At 45.4% G+C, this 20,436-nt stretch overlaps 1 protein-coding gene across 2 annotated transcripts; it reads left to right on the forward strand.

The window, feature by feature from the left end:
- The first annotated feature begins 13 nt into the window (after positions 1-13).
- PRUNE1 (prune exopolyphosphatase 1) lies at positions 14-20,281 on the forward strand. Of its 2 annotated transcripts, XM_032302126.1 has the most exons (8): positions 14-253; positions 8,437-8,529; positions 9,079-9,281; positions 10,650-10,834; positions 11,475-11,633; positions 12,915-13,009; positions 16,072-16,230; positions 18,362-20,281. In XM_032302126.1, the coding sequence occupies exons 1-8, from the start codon at positions 215-217 to the stop codon at positions 18,788-18,790; spliced, it is 1,362 nt and encodes a 453-aa protein (XP_032158017.1). In that variant the 5' UTR covers positions 14-214; the 3' UTR covers positions 18,791-20,281. The 2 variants fall into 2 exon arrangements, with proteins under 2 accessions (XP_032158017.1, XP_032158018.1); XM_032302127.1 differs by lacking the exons at positions 14-253; positions 8,437-8,529; positions 10,650-10,834 and having other exon boundaries at positions 9,200-9,281.
- Positions 20,282-20,436: the final 155 nt, after the last annotated feature.

A 20,436-nucleotide genomic window follows, 5' to 3' on the forward strand; every position in this document is an offset into this window, starting at 1 on the left:
AGAGCTCCGCCTCCGCCAATGCGGGCGGGGCGACGTCGCACTCCAGGAGTGCCGGATTACGCACTTCCTCCGGGGGGTTGGGGCAGAATAGCTGTGTGACGGGTTCGAGTCCCGCCTCCTGACTTTCGCCCCTAGCCCCTGAGTCCCCGGGCGGGGCGCATTCGCCTGGTAACCTCTCCACGGCCAGGGGCGGTGGCACACCCGGGACTTCACCATGGAGGACTACCTGCAGGGTTGTCGAGCCGCTCTGCAGGTAACGAATCCCAGTCTGTGATCGTAAGGAATGAAGCATGAGGTCTAGAAAGAAAATACGGAATCTGGGGAGCCCCGATGGTGTGTAGGGAGGGAACACGGCATTGTGGGGTGGGGGCTTGGGATCAGATCAGGCTTGGGGCCGGGGTAGTGAGGCAAGAGAACCTAGCTGAGGGGAATGCTGCTCAGTCTCCCGGTTTTTGGCTTCTGCCTTTGGGGTCTCCCCTAGAGCTGGGAGGAGGAATCGTGGATCTGGGACCTGTGTCTGAGCCTCTGCTCGTGGTCGCCTGGTCAGTTCTGTCAAAAGGTGGAGGGCCGTGCCACCGCCTGTCGTGCCGCGCTAGTTTATTTATCCTTTTCTCCCCGCCCCTCTTTCAGTTCACCGCTTACCCGCCCTCTTTGGCCCATTGGCCTCCAGGTGAGACCCGGGGGTGCGAGAGAACCTTTGCCCACGGCCTTAGTACCTCAGAAGAGCTGTTTTCGTCCGGCGGGCCGAACTCTTTCTAGATTAGAAAATCATGTTTTACTTTAAATCTATTTTTAAGCTAAAAATGCTCAGTATTGCAGGCATACTTATTGTTGACCCCAAACTTGCATTCCTTTGCCTCCAGTTTTCTTCCTTGGCCTTAACGCACTTAAATTATGTAAGAATCCCCTGCCTGGAAGGGATAAGCGCGAAGTGTGTTTGGAATCAAAACTATAAGCTTGACTTATTTTGGGTACTTATTTTGGCTTATTTTTGGTACTCTAAGCTAGTTGGAATCTCCCAGCCATGCGGACTGATTAAGCAACATTAGGCTCTTTACAGTTAGCAGCAAAAAGCTGACCAGAGCGAGGTTCTAGGAGGTCACCTGGCCCTCTACTTCAAGTGACACTGCCCATGTGGAGACCTAGACAAATGGTTGACTATGCTTTCCTTTTGAAGTGGCTTTTTTTTTTTTTTTAAAGATTTTATTTATTTATTTGACACACAGAGAGAGATCACAAGTAGGCAGAGAGGCGGGCAGAGAGGGGGAAGCAGACTCCCCACTGAGCAGAGAGCCCATGGGGACTCCATCTCAGGACCCTGAGATCATGACCTGATCGAGAGGCAGAGGTTTTAACAACTGAGCCACCCAGGTGCTCCCTTTTGAAGTGTCTTAAACCCTGCAAATTCCCCTCATGGATAAATTCTGGTCTTTAACAAATCCTAGGGGTGCCTGGGTGGGCAAAGGACCATTTTAATATTACCAGTTGCACCGAATTTTTCCTTATGAGATGCAGTTTTGGGAAACATTGATTTAATGCATAGAGCAATTTGTTTTGTTTTTAAAGGTTTTTTAAAATTTATTTGACATAGAGTGACAGTGAGAGAGGGAATACAGGCAGGAGGAGTGGGAGCGGGAGAGCCAGATGCGGGGATGGATCATGACCTGAGCCGAAGGTGGGGGTTTAACGACTGAGCCACCCAGGCACCCCAGCATAGAGCAATTTGGAGCCAATTTGTTTCATTACCTGTGATTTCCACTGTAGGGAGGTCATTGAAGGACCAGTGTAGAATCTTTGTGGCAGTCTTCTGAGTGCTAAGCAGTGGAATTCCCCCCCTCCCAACAGTAACCCAAATGATGGGTGTCCTTTCCACCATTTGGTAAAGAGCCCTTGGACCCAAAACCTCACCAAATAGCCTTTCACTGCATGCATCCATCCTGCAGGATCTACGCTTTTGAGTCCCTCCAGGCTAATAGCATATCTCCTACAGCAGTCTGAAGCTGAAAAATACTGGGTTTTTCCAGTATTGGTGGTATCCTGACCCCCCTCTTTTTTTTTTTTTTTTTTTTGCCGAATTCATCTCCTAAGGAGCAAAATCTAGATATTAATTTTTTCCAACTTTGTGAAGGTGAAGTTGTATCTTGGAGATCTTTTCACACAGCCTAGCTAGGGCTGGGAGAAATAAGAAAATCGAACTCTAGGACTGTTAGCAGAGGAACTGGTGGCAAGACATACAGGCGATGGCCAATGATTTAGCTAGCTTTTAATTGTAGAAATGGTAAATACACACAGTGAAAAAACTTAAATACAAAGAAGATCTGAAATTAAAAAGAACAAGATCTTTTTTACTTCTCCTCATCCAGTCCCCAGAGGCTGTACTGTTGTTTCTTGTGTAAAGAAAGACAGTTGTGGGTGCCTGGGTGGCTCAGTGGGTTAAGCCACTGCCTTCAGCTCAGGTCATGATCTCAGGGTCCTGGGATCGAGTCCCACGTCGGGTTCTCTGCTCAGCGGAGAGCCTGCTTCTCTCTCTCTCTCTCTCTCTCTCTCTGCCTGCCTCGCCACCTACTTGTGATCTCTCTCTGTCAAATAAATAAATAAAAATCTTTAAAAAAAAAAAAAAAAGGAAGACAGTTGTTTCTTGTGTAAAGAAAGACACAATTTAGACAGAGACTCTTTTAAAAGTTTGAGTGTTTCCGTTAAGCTATGTTAAACTTTTCGGGAAATGTGGGTGCTTGACTTTTTTTTTTTTTTAAGACTTTATTTGTTTATTTGACAGACAGAGATCACAAGTAGACAGAGAGGCAGGCAGAGAGGGAGGGAAACAGGCTCCCTGCTGAGCAGAGAGCCCGATGCGGGACTCGATCCCAGGACCCTGAGATCATGACCTGAGCCAAAGGCAACGGCTTAACCCACTGAGCCACCCAGGCACCCTGGGTGCTTGATTTTTACACAGGATAGAGACAGCTTATAACCAGCCAACTCTCCTGTTGATATATTTTTTCCTCTGGCATCTGATACCAGATAAATTTTCCACAGCCTCTGCCATAAAGATAGTAGGATGTTCCATTTAGAAGAAATCCTGTTTAACTAAATGTCCTATTCATGGTGACTCATCTTTCACTACTAGTGGGGGAAAACCTTTGCTTCAGGGTGGAGCCGCCTTCAAATGTAGGCAAAGCGTTCATCCAGCAGCCCTCAGATAATCTGTGTTGTCTACACTGCTCAATGCAGAAGGCAGGCAGAAGGCAGGAATCAGGAGTCGCTGGCTCTCCTTCAGACACCACAGTCCTTTCCATTTTCTGTGCTGGGAGGGCTTCTCTGGTTCTGGCTCCCTGTCTCCTTTTTTCCCCTCTCTCATTAACTATTTCGTAGAAGAGGCACGAGATCATATTTGGCTTCAGAAGGCAAGTGGAGCCCATCCTCACTCCCCGGGCTGAGATCACAAAGAGCCTCAGGGTCTAGTCATTGTGACTAGGGGGTTTGGGTGTATTTTTTTGTTGGTTGGTTTCTTTGTTCGTGAAGCAGAAAAGTTTATATTTACTTGGGGCTCTCAGATTGTATTTCTTCCATTGGCAGCTCAGGTTTCCTCATGCTCTAAGTATAGCTGGATCTGCCCTCAGCTCTTCCTCTGACAGTAAAAAAAAAAAAAAAAAAAAAACGCGAGGCTGTTTGGTTTGTGCTGTCAGCTGGTGGAGGATAGGGTGGGGGTGGGGCTTAAGAGTTAACCTGTGTTCTTCCTACATGAAGAGGAGAAGAGTATTTTATAAGTGGGCAGCCCAGGAGAGTTTCAGTTTGTTCACGCATAACGGATAATTGCACCCCTTTTCATTCTCAGAGTGTCCCTCTTTGAACAGCAGAGTGTTCAGTCACCAGAGTCATAAACTATGTTTAAAGATTAAGACACATGCCCACGAAAAGATAGCGAGTTCCATATGAGAGCCACAAGTACTGGCAGCTGGAGGTCTGGAGGAAGAGGATTGCTATGGTGTGGGTGGTCAGGGAAGGCAACACAGAGTCAGGGGCTTTAGGTGGCATGCATGAACCAGGAGGGACAGGTAGAGAAAGAAGATGGAAGCCAGTTCATCTTTCCAACCACAGAGTAGGCACTTCTCGGTTATCACATTTAATCCTCAGAACAACTTCATGAAATTGGTTACAGTACGACCATTTTTAAAACCAAAAATGATGGGGTGCCTGGGTGGCTCAGTGGGTTAAGCCTATGCCTTCGGCTCAGGTCATGATCTCAGGGTCCTGGGATCAAGCCCTGCCTCCGGCTCTCTGCTCAGCGCGGAGCCCGCTTCCCCCTCCACCCCCACCTGCCTCTCTGCCTACTTGTGATCTCTCTCTCTTTGTCAAATAAATAAAAAAAATCTTAAAAAAAAAATAAAAAGAATAATAAATCTAAAAATAAAACAAAAAAATGAAGCTTAGAGAGGCCCAAATCCCACAGCAAGTAAGAAGCAGAGCTGGACGTGGGGGGAGCAGTGTGGACCTGGGTGGCTCTGTCATTTGGGTGTCTGCACGGGTCATGATCCCAGTGTTCCGGGATCGAGCCCTGAATTGGGCTCCCTGCTCAATGGAGAGTCTGCTTCTCCCTCCCCCTTTGCCACTCCCCCCTGCTTGTGTTTTCTCTCTCTCTCTCTGTCAAATAAATACATGAAATCTTTAGAAGCAGCAGCAGCAGCAGCAGAGCCAGGATTCAACCCTAGTCTGTGATCTCTTCAAATGACAGTTCTGCTGCTTTCTGACAGAAGAACAAAGAGCTTGAAGGGCAGAGCTGGGGATATGCACAGCATGTCTTGTGGGTGATGCATAGACTGGACAGACTGGGGTGATGGTGGACCCTGATGGCGAAAGGAAGGCCACCACAGTCACCTGCTCAGTCCTCTTCCAAGATGTGGCAAAAGTGCCAGAGGATTCCTCTTGTATTCATTCCTTTTGGCTGCTCTCTTGGCTTGCCTGAGCAAGGGGTTAGTTGTTCACCTTCCCATGGATTTCCTTTCTCCTCAGAGTTGGTTGTATGTGGTCCCTTCTTTCTGCTTTTCTGCTTAGCCTTCTCTCTGTGCTGGACATCTGACTTGTCCTGATTCAGCTGAACCAGCCCTAATGGGAGTGAGTTTTGGAAAGTTCCTTTGGGGGTCTAACACTAGGTCTGTCCCGCTTGCTCGGCCTTCCCGCCGTTCCACATCCCTTTCTTCTCCAGAGTCAGAACCGTATGACCACGCGTGTCTATAATACGGTTCCCTTTCTAGGGACCATGGTGCCCGTCTTACCACTTCAGTGAGCTCCTTATCTCTGCAGCCACTCACCTCGACCGCTTTGTTGTCCCTTGGGTCCATAGACATCTGGGCAGTTCTTGATATCCAAGAAATGGGGGGGGGGCTGCTTTCTCTTGTACCAGGAGGCGGACTTGTGAGTTAGAGGAGTTACCATAGGGCTGAATTCTCATATTATATAGGAAAAGAGTTTAATGTTGGGGAAGAACCTCTGCTCTCCCCTCCTGTTCAGTATGAGTGAGTGTGGGCTACCACTTATGAGGTGCCTTGGAGAAATGGGTGCAGGGAAGAACCAAAGGACACACTTTCCCCAGAGGTCCTCAACAGGTAACCTCTGCGTTTTGTACTTCTCTGGGGTGTTGGGAGTCAGAGATGCGCAAAAGGTAGCTTAAAACAAAAAAACTTGGGGTGCGTGGCTGGCTGAGTTGGAAGTGCCTCTGACTCTTGATCTCTGGGTTGTGAGTTTGAGCACCATGTTGGGTATATAAATTACTTAAATAATTAAAGCTTAAAAAAATAAACCTATCTAGTCACTAGTTAGGGCAATTTATGTCACCAGAGGTCTTGTAAAATTATCCCTTTCTGGCTGTAGCTTTCTGGGGGAGGGAGAGGAGTGGGTAACAGCCAAATAGGCAAAATGATTCTAGGTTCACTTAGATTCCCTTTCCTCCTATAGCACATTACTTGATAACCATTCATTGCTGTTTTGCTCCCCTGAACCCCTTTCCTACTTTTTGAAACTCTTGCTTCTAGCAAATCTTTCCTGATTGAAGCAGAGTGTTTGGATTTTCACCTGTCTGTAACCCAGTAGTGTTCAGCTGGTAGTGATTTTTGCCTGCCCCTCCCCCTCCACCCCCGGAATATTTGGCAAATATGAAGACATTTTTTATTGTCATGCCTGAGATTGCTCCTGGCATCTAGTGGATAGAATCGGGATGCTGCCAAACACCCTCGCTTGCACAGGACAGCCCCCACCCACAGCAAAGGATGATCCAGCCCAAAATACCAATAGTACTAAAATTAGGAGACTCTGCTATAACTGGTATGTCTCATTTTGTCTTTTACCCCTTCTTTTGTCAGAGGGCGGCTGAAATAGAAGTTCAAAAGTAAGAGAGAATTCTTGTGCCCTAAGCTGAGCCATGGACTTTATGTTCTCATTGTATCTGGCAGAATGCTCATTCCTGGAATGAAATAATAATTCCTTTTTTTTTTAAAGATTTGTATTTATTTCTTTGTCAGAGAGAGTTGAGCACAAGCAGAGGAAGCAACAGGCAGAGGGAGAGGCAGACTCATCACTGAGCAGGGAGCCCAATGTGGGTCTCAATCCCTGAGATCAAGACCTGAGCCGAAGGTAGACGGCCAACCGACTGAACCACCAAGGCATCCCTGAAATAATAATTCATATATATATATATATATATTTATTTATTTTTGACACAGAGAAAGAGATCACAAGTAGGCAGAGAGGCAGGCAGAGAGAGAGGGGGAAGCAGGCTCCCTGCTGAGCAGAGAGCCCCATGTGGGGCTCAATCCCAGGAACCAGATATCACGACCTGAGCCAAAGGCAGAGGCTTAACCCACTGACCCAGGCTTAACCCACCCACCCAGGTGCCCCTAAAGAGATATATATATTTTTAAGATTTCATTTATTTATTTGATAAGAGAGAGAAAGAGCAAGAGCAGGAACACAGCAGGGGAGTGCGAGAGGGAGAAGCAGGCTTCCCGCTGAAGAGGAGAGCCTGATGTGGAGCTTGATCCCAGTATCCTGGGATCATAACCTGAGCTGAAGGCAGACGCTTAATGACTGAGCCACCCAGCCGCCCCCTGAAATAATAATTCTTAAAAGTATCTACCTTAGGCCTCTGCCTTCAGCTCAGGTCATAATCTCAGGGTCCTGGGATTGAGCCCCACATGGGGCTCTCTGCTCAACAGGGAGCCTGCTTCCTCCTGACTCTCTGCCTGCCTCTCTGCCTACTCGTGATCTCTTTCTCTGTCAAGTGGATAAATAAAATCTTAAAATAAACAAATAAATAAATAAATAAATGCCCTTTAAAAAATAAATAAATACTACTTGTTAATCTCTGTCAAATAAAGAAAGAAATCTTTTAAAAATAAATAAATAAAAGTTCCAGCAGTAGCAAGTGTTCTTGTTCTATTTTGTTTGTTTTTGAGATTTTATTTAATCATTCGACAGACAGAGATAGCAAGTAGGCAGAGAGGCAGGCAGAGAGAGAGGAAGGGAAGCAGGCTCCCCACTGAGCAGAGAGCCTGACTTGGGCCTCTCTCCCAGGACCCTGAGATCATAGACCTGAGCCGAAGGTAGAGGCTTTAACCCACTGAGCCACCCAGGTGCCCCAGGTGTTCTTATTTTAATCTGAACCTGCTGGGGAAAAGTGTCTGGGTCCTGGGTAGTGAGAGTGTTGGTTGAATCTGGTTATCAGTGTGGCTTCTCTGGTTTGGGGGAGTTTTCATGGGCTAGATGACTGGAGTAGATTTTATTTTTACCTTTATTTTCAAGAGCTCTTCACCTCTTAGGATTCAGAACTATAAGGATGCTTTTCCATATTTTGAAAATGGCGGGGGTTGGGGAACAAAAAACAAATTGGGTTGATAATGGCTTGAATACGTCAGCTACCTCAACTGCTCTACCTTTGAGTTCTCCAGTGCCCAAAGAAGCATAAGAAGTTAGAGAATTATTTATTGCTGTTCTTTTTTTAAGTTGACAATCAAGGAGACGGTGTAGTAGAAGAAAGGTCACTCTTCTACTTACGGGGTGCAGGTGGAATGCTTAAACTTAGCTGAACTTGGCTGTCCTCTCAGCTAGTCAATATCCTCATCAATGAAATGAGGACCTGTAAGATTATCTGGTCTACTTCCTCTGTGAGGATCAGTGAGAAGAGGTGTGTGGGGCGCCTGGGTGGCTCAGTGGGTTCAGGTCATGATCCCAGGGTCCTGGGATCGAGCCCTACATCAGGCTCTGTGTTCAGCCGGGAGCCTGCTTCCCCTTCTCTCTCTCTGCCTGCCTTTGCCTACTTGTGATCTCTGTCTGTCAAATAAATTAATTAATTAAAAAAAAAAAAGAGGTGTGTGAAGCCCTGCTCTCATGTAAGGTAAATGGAAATAGAGATGCTTCTAGTGTCCCATTCTCTTTCCTCACCAGGAGTCCCGGCCGCTACACGTTGTGCTGGGAAATGAAGCCTGTGATTTGGACTCCATGGTGTCAGCTCTTGCCCTGGCTTTTTACCTGGCAAAGGTGAGTCCTTAGTGACAGAGTCCCTTAGAATGAAAAGATCTGGATGCAAGACCCAACTCTGCGACTTAACACTATTTAGTCTTGGGTCAGTTAAATTACTTAACTTTGTGGAGTCTCAGGTTACCATCTGTAGAAACTGAAATGATACTATTTTGCAATGTTGCTGGGAGGATCAAATGAATAGAAGTATTTTGAAGAATTTATAAATCATAAAGCAATATTCAGCAGTTGATTATTGAATTCTTCTGGGTACCAGTGATGTCATGCCCAGGTCAGCTCTTGAAGACTGGTAATCCCTTCTCTGCAACATCTAGAACTAGGTCTTTTCCATGAGTTTTCTTGTTGACCTTCATGTTATGCTAAGAAGGAGAGAGGGCAAGAGTTGTCCTTTTATTTTTATCAACTGGGTAATTGTGGCTTTGAAAAAGGCAGTGACTTACCCAAGATCACATCTCCTTTAGTCCCAATAATCTTGTTATTTTTCCCATTTACCCCCAAACATTTTTCCTGTTTATCCCCAAACGTGTTCTTTTCACTTTCCTTATCCAGACAACAGAGGCTGAGGAAGTCTTTGTGCCAGTCTTAAATATAAATCGTGCTGAGCTACCTCTACGTGGTGACAATGTCTTCTTCCTTCAGAAGATTAACATTCCAGAGTCCCTCTTGATTTTCCGGGATGAGATTGACCTCCATGCCTTGCACCAAGCTGGCCAACTTACCCTTATCCTTGTTGACCATCATGTCTTACCCAAGTAAGTAGAAGGAAGTTAAGCCGATATTTATCATGTGCCATGTTGAGTTCTGATGAGTAAGAAATAAAGAGAGGAAGAAAGAATTTCTTCTCTTGGGGATCTCGCAGGCTACTTGTGATTGCTAGGTCATATCAGATACAGAAAATCAACAGGAAATACTGTTAGTTCTTCAGTTATGTAAGTAAACAAAAACAAATAGAAACATGGAGAGGTCAAACTGAAGGAGAACTCAAATCATTTAAATGTGCCTTTGGTATCATTATTTTGTGGCAGATTTATTGTAGTAGAAGCCTTTGAATAATGCTTGCAACTCTATTTTTAATTTTTAATTTTTTAATTATTTTCTACATAAGGCAATATCTCATTAGTTGTATTGTGATGGGTATTAGAGGTGTGTGATAACCGACACTATAGAGGACAAGAGGTGCATGAAGGATGGGGTAGTTAAATGTACTCAAGGGGAGTGGAGGGTGTGAGGAAAGGTTTCCTAAGAGAGTTGACCCTTGATCTCATTCTTGACTGTTTGCTCCTGGAGTGGGGAGGCAAAGTAGTTAGGAAGAGCAATCCAGGCGGAGAAAGGAATTAATATGAGCAAAGCCAGGCAGGCATGAAATAGCATAGTGAATGGGAGAACTGGAATTTGTTTTGCCTGACTGGAGCATAAAATGTGACAGAGAAGTAGGATAGATGAAGAGGTGAGACTAGTGAGGTCAGTGGGGACCAGATGGTGGAGACCCTGTAGGCCCTGCCAAGGAGACTAGACTTGGTGTTAGGGTAGTGGGGGACTATTGTGAGTTATATTTATTCCAGATCCTAACAGAATCAAATCTGCATTTTTCAAATGATCATTCAGCTGCTTTGTGGCCAAGAGCTTGGGGGGGGGGGGGTGTCCAAGATTGGGAGTAGGTCTTTGGTTAGGAAAACTATTGGAATGATCTGGGTGAGAGATATTGAGGGTCTAGAATACGGCAGTAGCAGAGCCATGGTGGGGGGATGGGGATAGAAGCCATAGAATCTGGTGAACTGTATGGAATTTGGGTATTGAGTGGATTGAGATGACAGGAGAGATTTAAATGAGAGATTGGATGTCAAGGGTGTCAGTCAGAAAGAAAACTGCGAAGGGCATCAGATACATGGATAAGATACTTGTGGCTGATACTTCACCAAATTCACTTACATACTATTTAAAGATGACTTCAGTTACAGCATGAAAGAAAAGAATTGAGAACAATGAGGCAGAGGTGGAAGTGCCCAAAGATCCCTGTGGTTTGCCCAAGATGTGCATTTTCCTTCATGCGTGAGGTGGAGATTTGGTTAGAACCGGCTGGAGTGCCCCTACCTATCTTTCTTTCTCTTTCCCCCCCACAGAAGTGATGCAGCCCTAGAGGAGGCAGTGGTAGAGGTGCTAGACCATCGGCCCATCGAGCAGAAACACTGCCCTCCCTGCCACGTTTGCGTTGAGCTGGTGGGGTCCTGCGCTACCCTGGTGACTGAGAGAATCCTGCAGGGGGCACCAGAGATTTTGGACGGGCAAACTGCAGCCCTTCTGCATGGTGAGGGTGGCTTTTGGTTTAGGAGAGTAGAAAGGCCTTTTTTTTTTTTTTTTAAAGTCTGGATCCTCATTCATTCTTTCTTTCTTTCTTTTTAAAGATTTTATTTATTTATTTATTTATTTATTTAATCTCTGCTGAGCAGAGAGCCCAATGCGGGGCTCAATCCCAGGACCCTGGGATCATGACTTGAGCTGAAGGCAGAGGCTTTAACCCACTGAGCCACCCAGGTGCCCCCTTTTAAAAGATTTTATTTGTCAGAGAGAGCACAAGCAAGGGGAGAGGGAGAAGGAGACTCTCCACTGAGCAGGGAGCCTGATGTGAGACTCTATCCCAACTTCTAAGTTTCTTTAATGGAATTTGGCCTACAGAAGGGAGGTCATCTCTCTCTGACTTGGTTTCAAGATCTCCAATTATTGGGATGCTCAGGCACCCTTTCTGCCTTTTCACCGTTTTCCTACTTACATTTTAGTTTGGATTTGGGAAGTCTTACTCAAGACATAGTCCCAGTTTCTTGTTTCATTTTCAGTGAGTTTGCCACATGGTCTTCTCTGTATTATGTCTATCTGGTTCGAGGGTTATGTGTGTTCTAGAGGTCATGAATGGAAGGCCATAGGATTTGAGTTCTGTCTTGTCTCTACAGGAACAATCATCCTGGACTGTGTCAACATGGACATGAAAGTTGGAAAGGCAACCCCAAAAGACAGCAAATATGTGGAGAAACTGGAGGCCCTCTTCCCAGATCTGCCCAAGAGAAATGACATCTTTGACTCTCTACAAAAGGCAAAGTTTGATGTATCAGGTGTGAAACAGTAAACTGACTTCTCTCCCTTCCACGTGAGAAAACAGATGGGCAAGACTTGTTCATTGTACTTTTTTAAAGATTTTATTTATTTATTTGACAGATATCACAAGTAAGCAGAGAGAGAGGAAGGGAAGCAGGTGCCCTGCTGAGCAGAGAGCCAGATGCGGGCCACTGTCCCAGGACCCTGGGATCATGACCTGAGCCAAAGGCAGAGGCTTTAACCCACTGAGCTACCCAGGCACCCCCATTGTACTTTTTTTTTAGAGAGACAGAGAGCATGCAGAGTTGGCAGGGAGCGGCACAGAGGGAGAGAGAAGAAATCCTGAGCAGGCTCCATGCTCAGCACAGAGCCCAACATGGGCTCAATCTCATGACCCTGAGATCATGACCCAAGCCAGAATCCAGAGTCTGCTGCTTAACCAACTGAGCCACCCAGGCACCCTGATTGTTCATTGTATTCTTGAACACCATTGAAACAATTCCAGAGTATGCATAATGATTTAAGCTTTATGGCAGAGAGAACCAAGGTAGTATGTGAGTCTGATCATGAACTTACCAATCATTTACTAGATTGTTCTATCCTGGCTATTGGGTAGGAATAGGAGGAATATATGAGATTCTCAGGTTTTGGGGCTCCTGGGTGGCTTAGTGGGTTAAAACCTCTGCATTCAGCTCAGGTCATGATCCCAAGGTCCTGGGATAGAGCCCCACATCGGGCTCTCTGCTCAGTGGGGAGCCTGCTTCCCCCTCTCTCTCTGCCTGCCTCTCTGCCTACTTGTGATCTCTGTCTGTTAAATAAATAAATAAAATCTTTTTTAAAAAAATAAAAAAAAAAGATTATCAGGTTTCTAGTCTAATCAGGGAATATAAGTATATAAGTAAAATCTGCTGAAAGAATACTAAATTATCTGAATGAGATCTAGATGATTGTTTAGGGAAGTAGAAGAAACATTAAGGGTGAATATACATAGGACAAAGGAGGAGAACAAAAAACCTTTTTTTGCCCAGATACCACCTGTTGACATAAAAAAAAAAAAAAATACCACATGTACTTGTAGAAAGTTAAAACTGTGAAGAAAGGGGAAACAGCAACTATTGTGACTTAGTTATTTAAAATAATTTTTTATTATGTAATTTACATTCTTGGTTATCTCCCTATTGCCTCCAAAAAGGGGCTGTGTTTTTCCTCATCCTTGACCCATCTTGGTGTACTCACCTTCCTGGTCAGGGGACCCTGGGCTCTCTTATTTGACCCCTGGTCTCACATCCATTGTCTAGGACTGACCACTGAGCAGATGCTGAGAAAGGACCAGAAGACCATCTTCCGACAAGGCACCAAGGTGGCCATTAGTGCAATATATATGGATTTGGAGGTAAGAGCAAGGTGGAAGTGTGGGTGGGGAGAGACAGCCCTCAGTTATATGTGCAACGTTGCCCCTCACTCCTGGCTCCCCTCCGTAATGTATCTCATACCTGTGTACCTTTTATCATGTCTGCTGTCACTCCAACAGTCCATGACCCCTCACTACACCATCGTGATAGGCTGCATACTGGTTTTTCTGCTTTTGCACCCTGCAAACCATGTTCCCCACAGCAGCCAGAGTGATGTCTATAAGATGTAAGTCCAAAAAAAAAAAAACACCACAAAATAAAAAAGATGTAAGTCAGTCAAATCAGCCCTCTCCCTCTGCTGCCTTTTCATTGCATTCTTTTTTTTTTTTTTTTTTTTAAGATTATTTATTTATTTATTTATGAGAGAGAGAGAAAGAGCACACACAGTCGGGGAGCAGCAGGCAGAGAGAGAGGGAGAAGCAGGCTTCCTGCTGAGCAGGGAGCCCGATGTGGGATTCAATCCCAGGACTCTGGGATCATGACCTGAGCTGAAGGCAGATGCTTAACGACTGAGCCACCTCGGCATCCCTCTTTGCATTCCGAATAGAATCTAAAGGCCCTGGTATGGTTTACAGGGCCCTCCTTGTTCTGGCCTTCATCTCTCTCTCTGTCCTCATCTCCTTCCAGCCCCACTCCTGCACTCAGAGTGCTGCAGCCACACTAATTTTCTTTCTGTGCCCTGGAACCGTTAAGCTCATTCCCATCTCAGGGCCTTTGCACTGGCTTTTCCCTTTGCAGAGCTGGCTCTTTCTTATCACTCAGATCTTAATTCAGATGTCCCCTCTTTTAAGAAGTTTTTCCTGACTGCTATTACTGACATAATATCCTCTGTGCTCAAAAATCTCTTAATTTTTGAATATTGTTCATAGCACTTAATGGACTGAAATAACCAATTTTGTGGTTTCCTTGTTTATTACTTATATTCCTGGTAGTTTATCAGCTCCACCAGAGGTGGGACCCTATCTCTTTTGTTTCTGCTGTATCTCTAGCACCTTTGACAGTACCTGGCAACAGTGGGTGCTCAGTAAATTTTGTTGAATGGGTGACTGAATATAACTTTGATAATGGTATTTTATTGCTGGTTCTATGTCATATTGATTTAAATCATTTGACAACCTGATCTGAACACATTCCTTCATCATCTGTACAGCTTTCTACTAAAAACTATGTAAAAATACTAAATAAATTCAATAAGACAAGAAAGCCAGGTCTCTTCTCTTGCTGCCTCATTTGAGAAACAAACATAAGAACAGAAAAGGCTTGGGACGCCTGGGGGGCTCAGTTGGTTAAGCAGCTGCCTTCGGCTCAGGTCATGGTCCCAGCGTCATGGGATCGAGTCCCACATCGGGCTCCTTGCTTGTCAGGGAGCCTGCTTCTCCCTCTGCCTCTGCCTCTGCCTGCCATTCTGTCTGCCTGTGCTCACTCTCTCTCCCTCTCTCTCTGACAAATAAATAAATGAAATCTTTAAAAAAAAAAAAAAAAGAACAGAAAAGCCTTGCTAAATAAATTGAAACAGTACAAATCAACACAAATCAACACATTAGAAATGTGTCAGCAGGGCACCTGGGTGGCTCAGTGGGTTGAGCCGCTGCCTTCGGCTCAGGTCATGATCTCGGGTCTTGGGATCGAGTCCCTCATCGGGCTCTCTGCTCAGCGGAGAGCCTGCTTCCCTCTCTCTCTCTGTCTGCCTGCCTCTCTACCTACTTGTGATCTCAGTCTGTCAAATAAATAAAATCTTTAAAAAAAAAAAAAATGTGTCAGCAGGGGCACCTGGGTGGCTCAGTGGATTAAGCCTCTGCCTTTGGCTCAGGTCATGATCTCAGGGTCCTGGGATCAAGCCCCACATTCGGCTCTCTGCTTGGCATGGATCCTGCTTCCCCCTCTCTCTCTGCCTGGCCTCTCTGCCTACTTATGATCTCTCTGTGTCAAATAAATAAGTAAAATCTTAAAAAAAAAAAAATGTATCAGCAAAGCCCAGTCTGAAATAGCTGATGGTAGTATCCAGTAGAGAAAATACTACCTGAGACTTTGCGAAAGAGTTGAGATTGGCAAAGAAGGAAGAGTCAAGGACACAGCTGGCCGGTCTGTTGTTATTTGTATGCCCCATTGTTCTGTCTTAGAATAAAAATACCTCTGAGACAAAGGCCTTGCTTGTTTGATGGCAAGAGCAGGAGAACCTTGTACATGCTAGCCATGTTCCACACGTGATAGTGCTTTAAGTTTTAAAACAATCACTTTTTTTTAATATTTATATAATTTTTTATTTTTTATTAACATATAATGTATTATTAGCCCCAAGGGTACAGGTCTATGAATCTCCAGGTTTACACACTTCACAGCACTCACCATAGCACATACCTTCCCCCATGTCCATAACCCAGCCACCCTCTCCCCACCCCCCTCCCCTTGGCAACCCTCAGTTTATTTTGTGAGATTAAGAGTCTCTTATGGTTTGTCTCCCTCCCGATCCCGTCTTGTTCCAAATGAATATATTTAAATGTGAAAAATTTTAAGTGGTAAAATTATCAACATTGCCTAGTATCCTTTTGCTGTCCCGAGATCCCATCCAGGATACCATATTACATTTAATCAACATATCTCCTTAGGTTTCTCTTGGCTAGGAGGGCACGGATTGCATAGAGCACTGGGTATGGTGAAAAAATAATGAATACTGTTACGCTGAAAACAATCACTTTTTAAAAAAATAAATAAAACAATCACTTTTAATAACGGTTTAATCCTCATTTTACAAATGAAGAAACTCAAGGCCGAGGTGCTTAAAGAAACTCCTTGAGCATATAGCTAATAGGTCATAGAACTGAGTTTCAAACCAACTCTATCTGAACCTAAAACCTATATTCTCCCTGTCCTACCTATTGCTTCCCAGCACATAGATAACACAGAGTAAATATGAGATGCCTTTCTTAAGGAGTATAAGCCCTAGGTTAAAATGGGAAGAAACCCTTTGTGAGCATAATTTGTTGCTGATGACAAGGAGGGTCCTGCTGTAGCCCTTATCGCTGCCCTGTTTGTTCTCTTTCAGGCCTTTCTGCAGAGGTCTGGCCTCATTGCAGATCTCCATGCTTTCTGCCAGGCTCACAGCTGTGATGTCTTGGTCACCATGACTATCTTTTTCAACACTCATAATGAGCCAGTGCGGCAGCTGGCTATTTTCTGTCCCCATGCAGCACTCCGAATGACGGTGAGTCTGTCTCTTCTCCAGCCTGAGGTCTGTATAGAGAGCTCTGCTTGTAAGCACCACCGTGTGCTATAAAAACCTGTCCTTGGGAAGCGCCTCGGTGGCCAGGTCTGTTGAGTGTGTGTATGACTATTGATTTCCACTCAGGTCATGATCTCATAGGTTGTAGGATGGAGCCCCTCATGGGTCGGTGGGGGGGGGGTTGGGGTGGGTGGGTTGGTCAGCGCTCAGTGGGGGGTCTGCTTGAGATTCTCCCTCCTGCCCCCCTCTCCATGCATGTGCACTCACGCGCTCACTTGCTCTCTCTCTCTCTCTAATAAATAAATCTTTAAAAAAAAAAAAAAGAAGACCTCCTTGGTTCTTCTATATATATATATATATATATATATATATATTTTTTTTTTTTTTTTTAAGATTTTAGTTACTCATTTGAGAGAGAGAACACAAACAGTGGGTGAGGCAGAGGGCAAGGGAGAAGCAGACTCCCTGCTGAGCTGGGAGCCGGACATGGGGTTCAACATGGGGCTGGATCCCAGGACGTGGAGATCATGACCTTACCCGAAGGCAGATGCTTAACCATCTGAGCCAACCAGGTGCCCCTTGATTCTTATATTTACATAGGAGTCCCTTGACCTTTTTCCAGAATCCTCCCTCCTTGCTTTTTCCCATTCTCTCTAAATGTGAATAGCCTTAATCTTACTATTGTTGAGAAAGAAAGATTCCAAAGAGACTTAGAGACACAGTTCCTGTCTAGAAGGAACTTGAAATCAGATTAAAAAGCCATGTTATAGAGACTCCTGAATGGCTCAGTCATTTCTGGAAGCAAATGTAATTTCATTCAGTGGAAGGTAGTTTGGCATTGTGGGAAGAACTACAGTTTTATTTATTTATGTGAGAGAGAGAGAGCGCGAGTGAGCACACACAAGCAGGGGGAGTGGCAGGCAGAGGGAGAGGGAGAAGCAGACCGCCTGCTGAGAGAGAGCTCAATTCCGGACCGATCCCAGGGTCCCAGGATCATCACCTGAGCTGAAGACAGTTGCTTAACTGACTGAGCCACCCAGGTGCCCCCAAAACTATAGTTTTAAAAGGCTAGACATGTTTTCTGTCCCAGATTTGCCACTTACCTGCTCCTTGGGCTCAAGCAAGTCAGTTGACTTCTGAGTCTGTACATAGCTAGTATCATCCACTGATTAGTCTGATGTCATCATTAAACATAAGGTCGCATGGAAAGCGCATTGCTCAGCTCAGAGTAAGCACTCAGCGAATGGTGGCTCTTACTAATCATGTCATGAAGGAAAGGGCCATGGGAAGGGCCTTCCCCACCTTCTGAAATGTCCTTGCCTTCTCACCATCACAGCCCCCCTTTGCTGTTCTCTGAAGCTGTGCAGATAGCTGAAGTCTCCCCCAGTGTACCCCTCTTCTCACAGTGTACCCTACCTTCTCTTCTTCCTCCCATGGTAGAAATTATATAAAAGAGTAGTTTAGAACACTGGCTTCGGTGGTAGTTCTGGGTTCAAGTGTTAGCTCTACTTCATTCAAACTATGACCTTAGGCAAGTGACTTAATCCATCTAAGCCTCTGTTTCCCTACCTGTAAATGAGGGTAATACCAATCTTACAAGGTAGTTGTGACGATTCTATGAGATGATAACTGTAAGTGGTCAGACCCCACACGGTGCCTGGCGTACCTTCTGCCCCCACTTTGATCTTTGATCTATTCATTCTTTATGCCTCTGTCTTGCCCCTGACCTCAATCTAGATGCTTGTCCCATTGTAGCTAAGGATCAAGATCCATCCAGTTTTTAAGCACTTGAAACAACACTATGTCAGGAGCTTGGGGTCCTGGGTTGCAATTCAGACTCTCCCATCATCTACATGATTTTGCTCAAGATACTTAATCTTTTCAGGCTTGGGTTTACTTATTAATTAAATGAAATATATGATTTCAAATGCATCTTGTTTCCAAATATTATTAGCTAATGGGCCTTTTTTTCAAAGCAATAATACTGAACACTGGGTGATTTAATTTAAAAAAAAAAAGAATGCTTTTCTGTCAAAGAAGTCTCTAACTTGGAAACCACAGCTGTTTACTTCCCCACCTTATGCACCATCTACCCGCCCCGTCTCCTCTGTAGATCTGCGGAGTTCTGGAACGCTCCCATTCTCCATCCCTGAAGCTGACCCCTGCCCCCAGCGCCCACCCGCACCTTCAAGCCTATCTTCAGGGCAACACCCAGATCTCTCGGAAGAAACTTCTCCCTCTGCTCCAGGAGGCCCTGTCAGCATATTTTGAGTCCATGCGGATCCCTTCCGGGCAGCCGGATACAGAGGGTGTGTGCCGGGAGCAGGCCGACAAGGAACTGGACAGGGCAGGTAACTCCCTGTTTCCCGGACTGAGTCAAGATGAGGAGGAGCCCCCACTACCCCCGACGCCCATGAACAGCCTGGTGGATGAGTGCCCGCTGGATCAAGGGTTACCCAAACTCTCCGCCGAGGCCATCTTTGAGAAGTGCAGTCAGATCTCGCAGTCACAGTCAACCACAGCCTCCCTGTCTACGAAGTGATTGCTGGGAGGGCACAGGATGGAGAGAGGTTTCTTGAACCACTTCAAATGCATGTTTTGAGATGTGTCGGTGGTTCTGTCTTTGTGGCTCCGGGATCTGGTGTACTGTGTTCATGAACTGGGGAGAAGAAAGAAGTGAAAGAAAACAGCTGCTTTAGGGATAGCTTCCTGCTTTTCCCCCAGATCTCTACCAATCAGACAGATCATATTATTTAATTGAATTCTTCAAACCTGCGTTGACTCTCCTGTATTTCCTTTGCCAAGGGTACAGTGTGATACTCACACAGTTCCAGCAAGCAGCTCAAGAAGGCGCCCCCTCCGTAAGGCTCTGTGACAGAACCAGTATCTCTCATGGAACCATTCATTGTCTCCGTGTATTCATTTATGCTCTTATTCATTCAGCTATCGATTGAATACCTACTTTCAGCTAGCTAGAAAAAAGGAGTGTGCTTTGCAAACTCCTCTTCCAGTTTTCAGCCTTCAACAGAATCCATCTCCATGACCTCTTTCTGTCCCCAGTTAGGTATGATAGCCGAGGCCGAGATGGCTACTTTTGTATTCTGAGCTGATGATGACTTTTCTAAGATCGGTGGGGAGCAATTGAGAGACCATCATCTTCTGTCCCGGTCAGCTGGCCTGGCTCTCAGTTTCTCTGGATCCCTCGGTCCCAGAGCCACGGGGACCCAAGAAAGACCCAGAAGACCCCTGGTGCTTGAGAGTTCAGGAGACATCCAGGAAAGCCTTAAGACCCCATAGGCACTCTTCCCAAAAGGCAGAAGAACTGCAATGAGAGCCCCGCTCTGGGCTGTGCCTTGGAGGCCTGGCAATTTCTTGTCCATCCCGTTCTGGTTTTGCTCATATTGAAAGGTAGTATGGAGTTCTCATACCGACTGCCGTGAACTGTGTGTCTCTTGGTGAGACACTTCATTTCTCTAGGCCTCATCTGCCCCCATCTGTAAAACTAAGGATCTGAACTGGATATTCTCTGGTATTCTGTGATCTGCCTCTTGTTGCCATCACCTCTCTCCTGGCTTCTCTGTATTTGTTCATTTCTCTCCTCCCTGGGAATGCTCGGGGTGGCCAAATTGTCTATATTTCTGTGTGATTGTATCAAGGGACTCCGCCTCACGTAGCATGTACAGGGGTATAATTCATCCCATCGTGACCCAGCAGAGAACTCCCCCACCGACTTGTTCTGCATGTGTAGAGTCTCCCTTTTCCCTTCAGACCAACTGGTCCCATCTTCGTCCTGCCCCACAGCCCAGCTTCTTGTAAGTCTCCTGTGGTTCCACTGGACAGTGGGGTATGTGAGATAGTTTTGGCATGATGTCTTCAGTATGAGGGGGATGGTGTGATTTCACTTTGAGGGGATGATGTCTGTAGCCATTGGAAGGTAAATATAGTGGTGTGATTACTGAACCAAAGGAATTTATGTTTTGTAACTTGGGTACTTTATTTTGCATTTTGTTAAAGTATTAAATACATTTTCTTTTCCTGTTTGGGGTCTTATTGTCTCTTTTTACCTCCGATAATGGTTTCAGCCTCCTCAAGATTCATCTCCCTTCTTCCTGCCATATGGAATGTCTCCCTTCATTAACTTTTTTGGGGAATGGAGAGCAACAGCCTTTCCATCTCTCCGTATCCTCC

The sequence above is a fragment of the Mustela erminea genome, chromosome 10, assembly GCF_009829155.1.
Source record: "Mustela erminea isolate mMusErm1 chromosome 10, mMusErm1.Pri, whole genome shotgun sequence".
Classification (NCBI taxonomy): domain Eukaryota; kingdom Metazoa; phylum Chordata; class Mammalia; order Carnivora; family Mustelidae; genus Mustela; species Mustela erminea.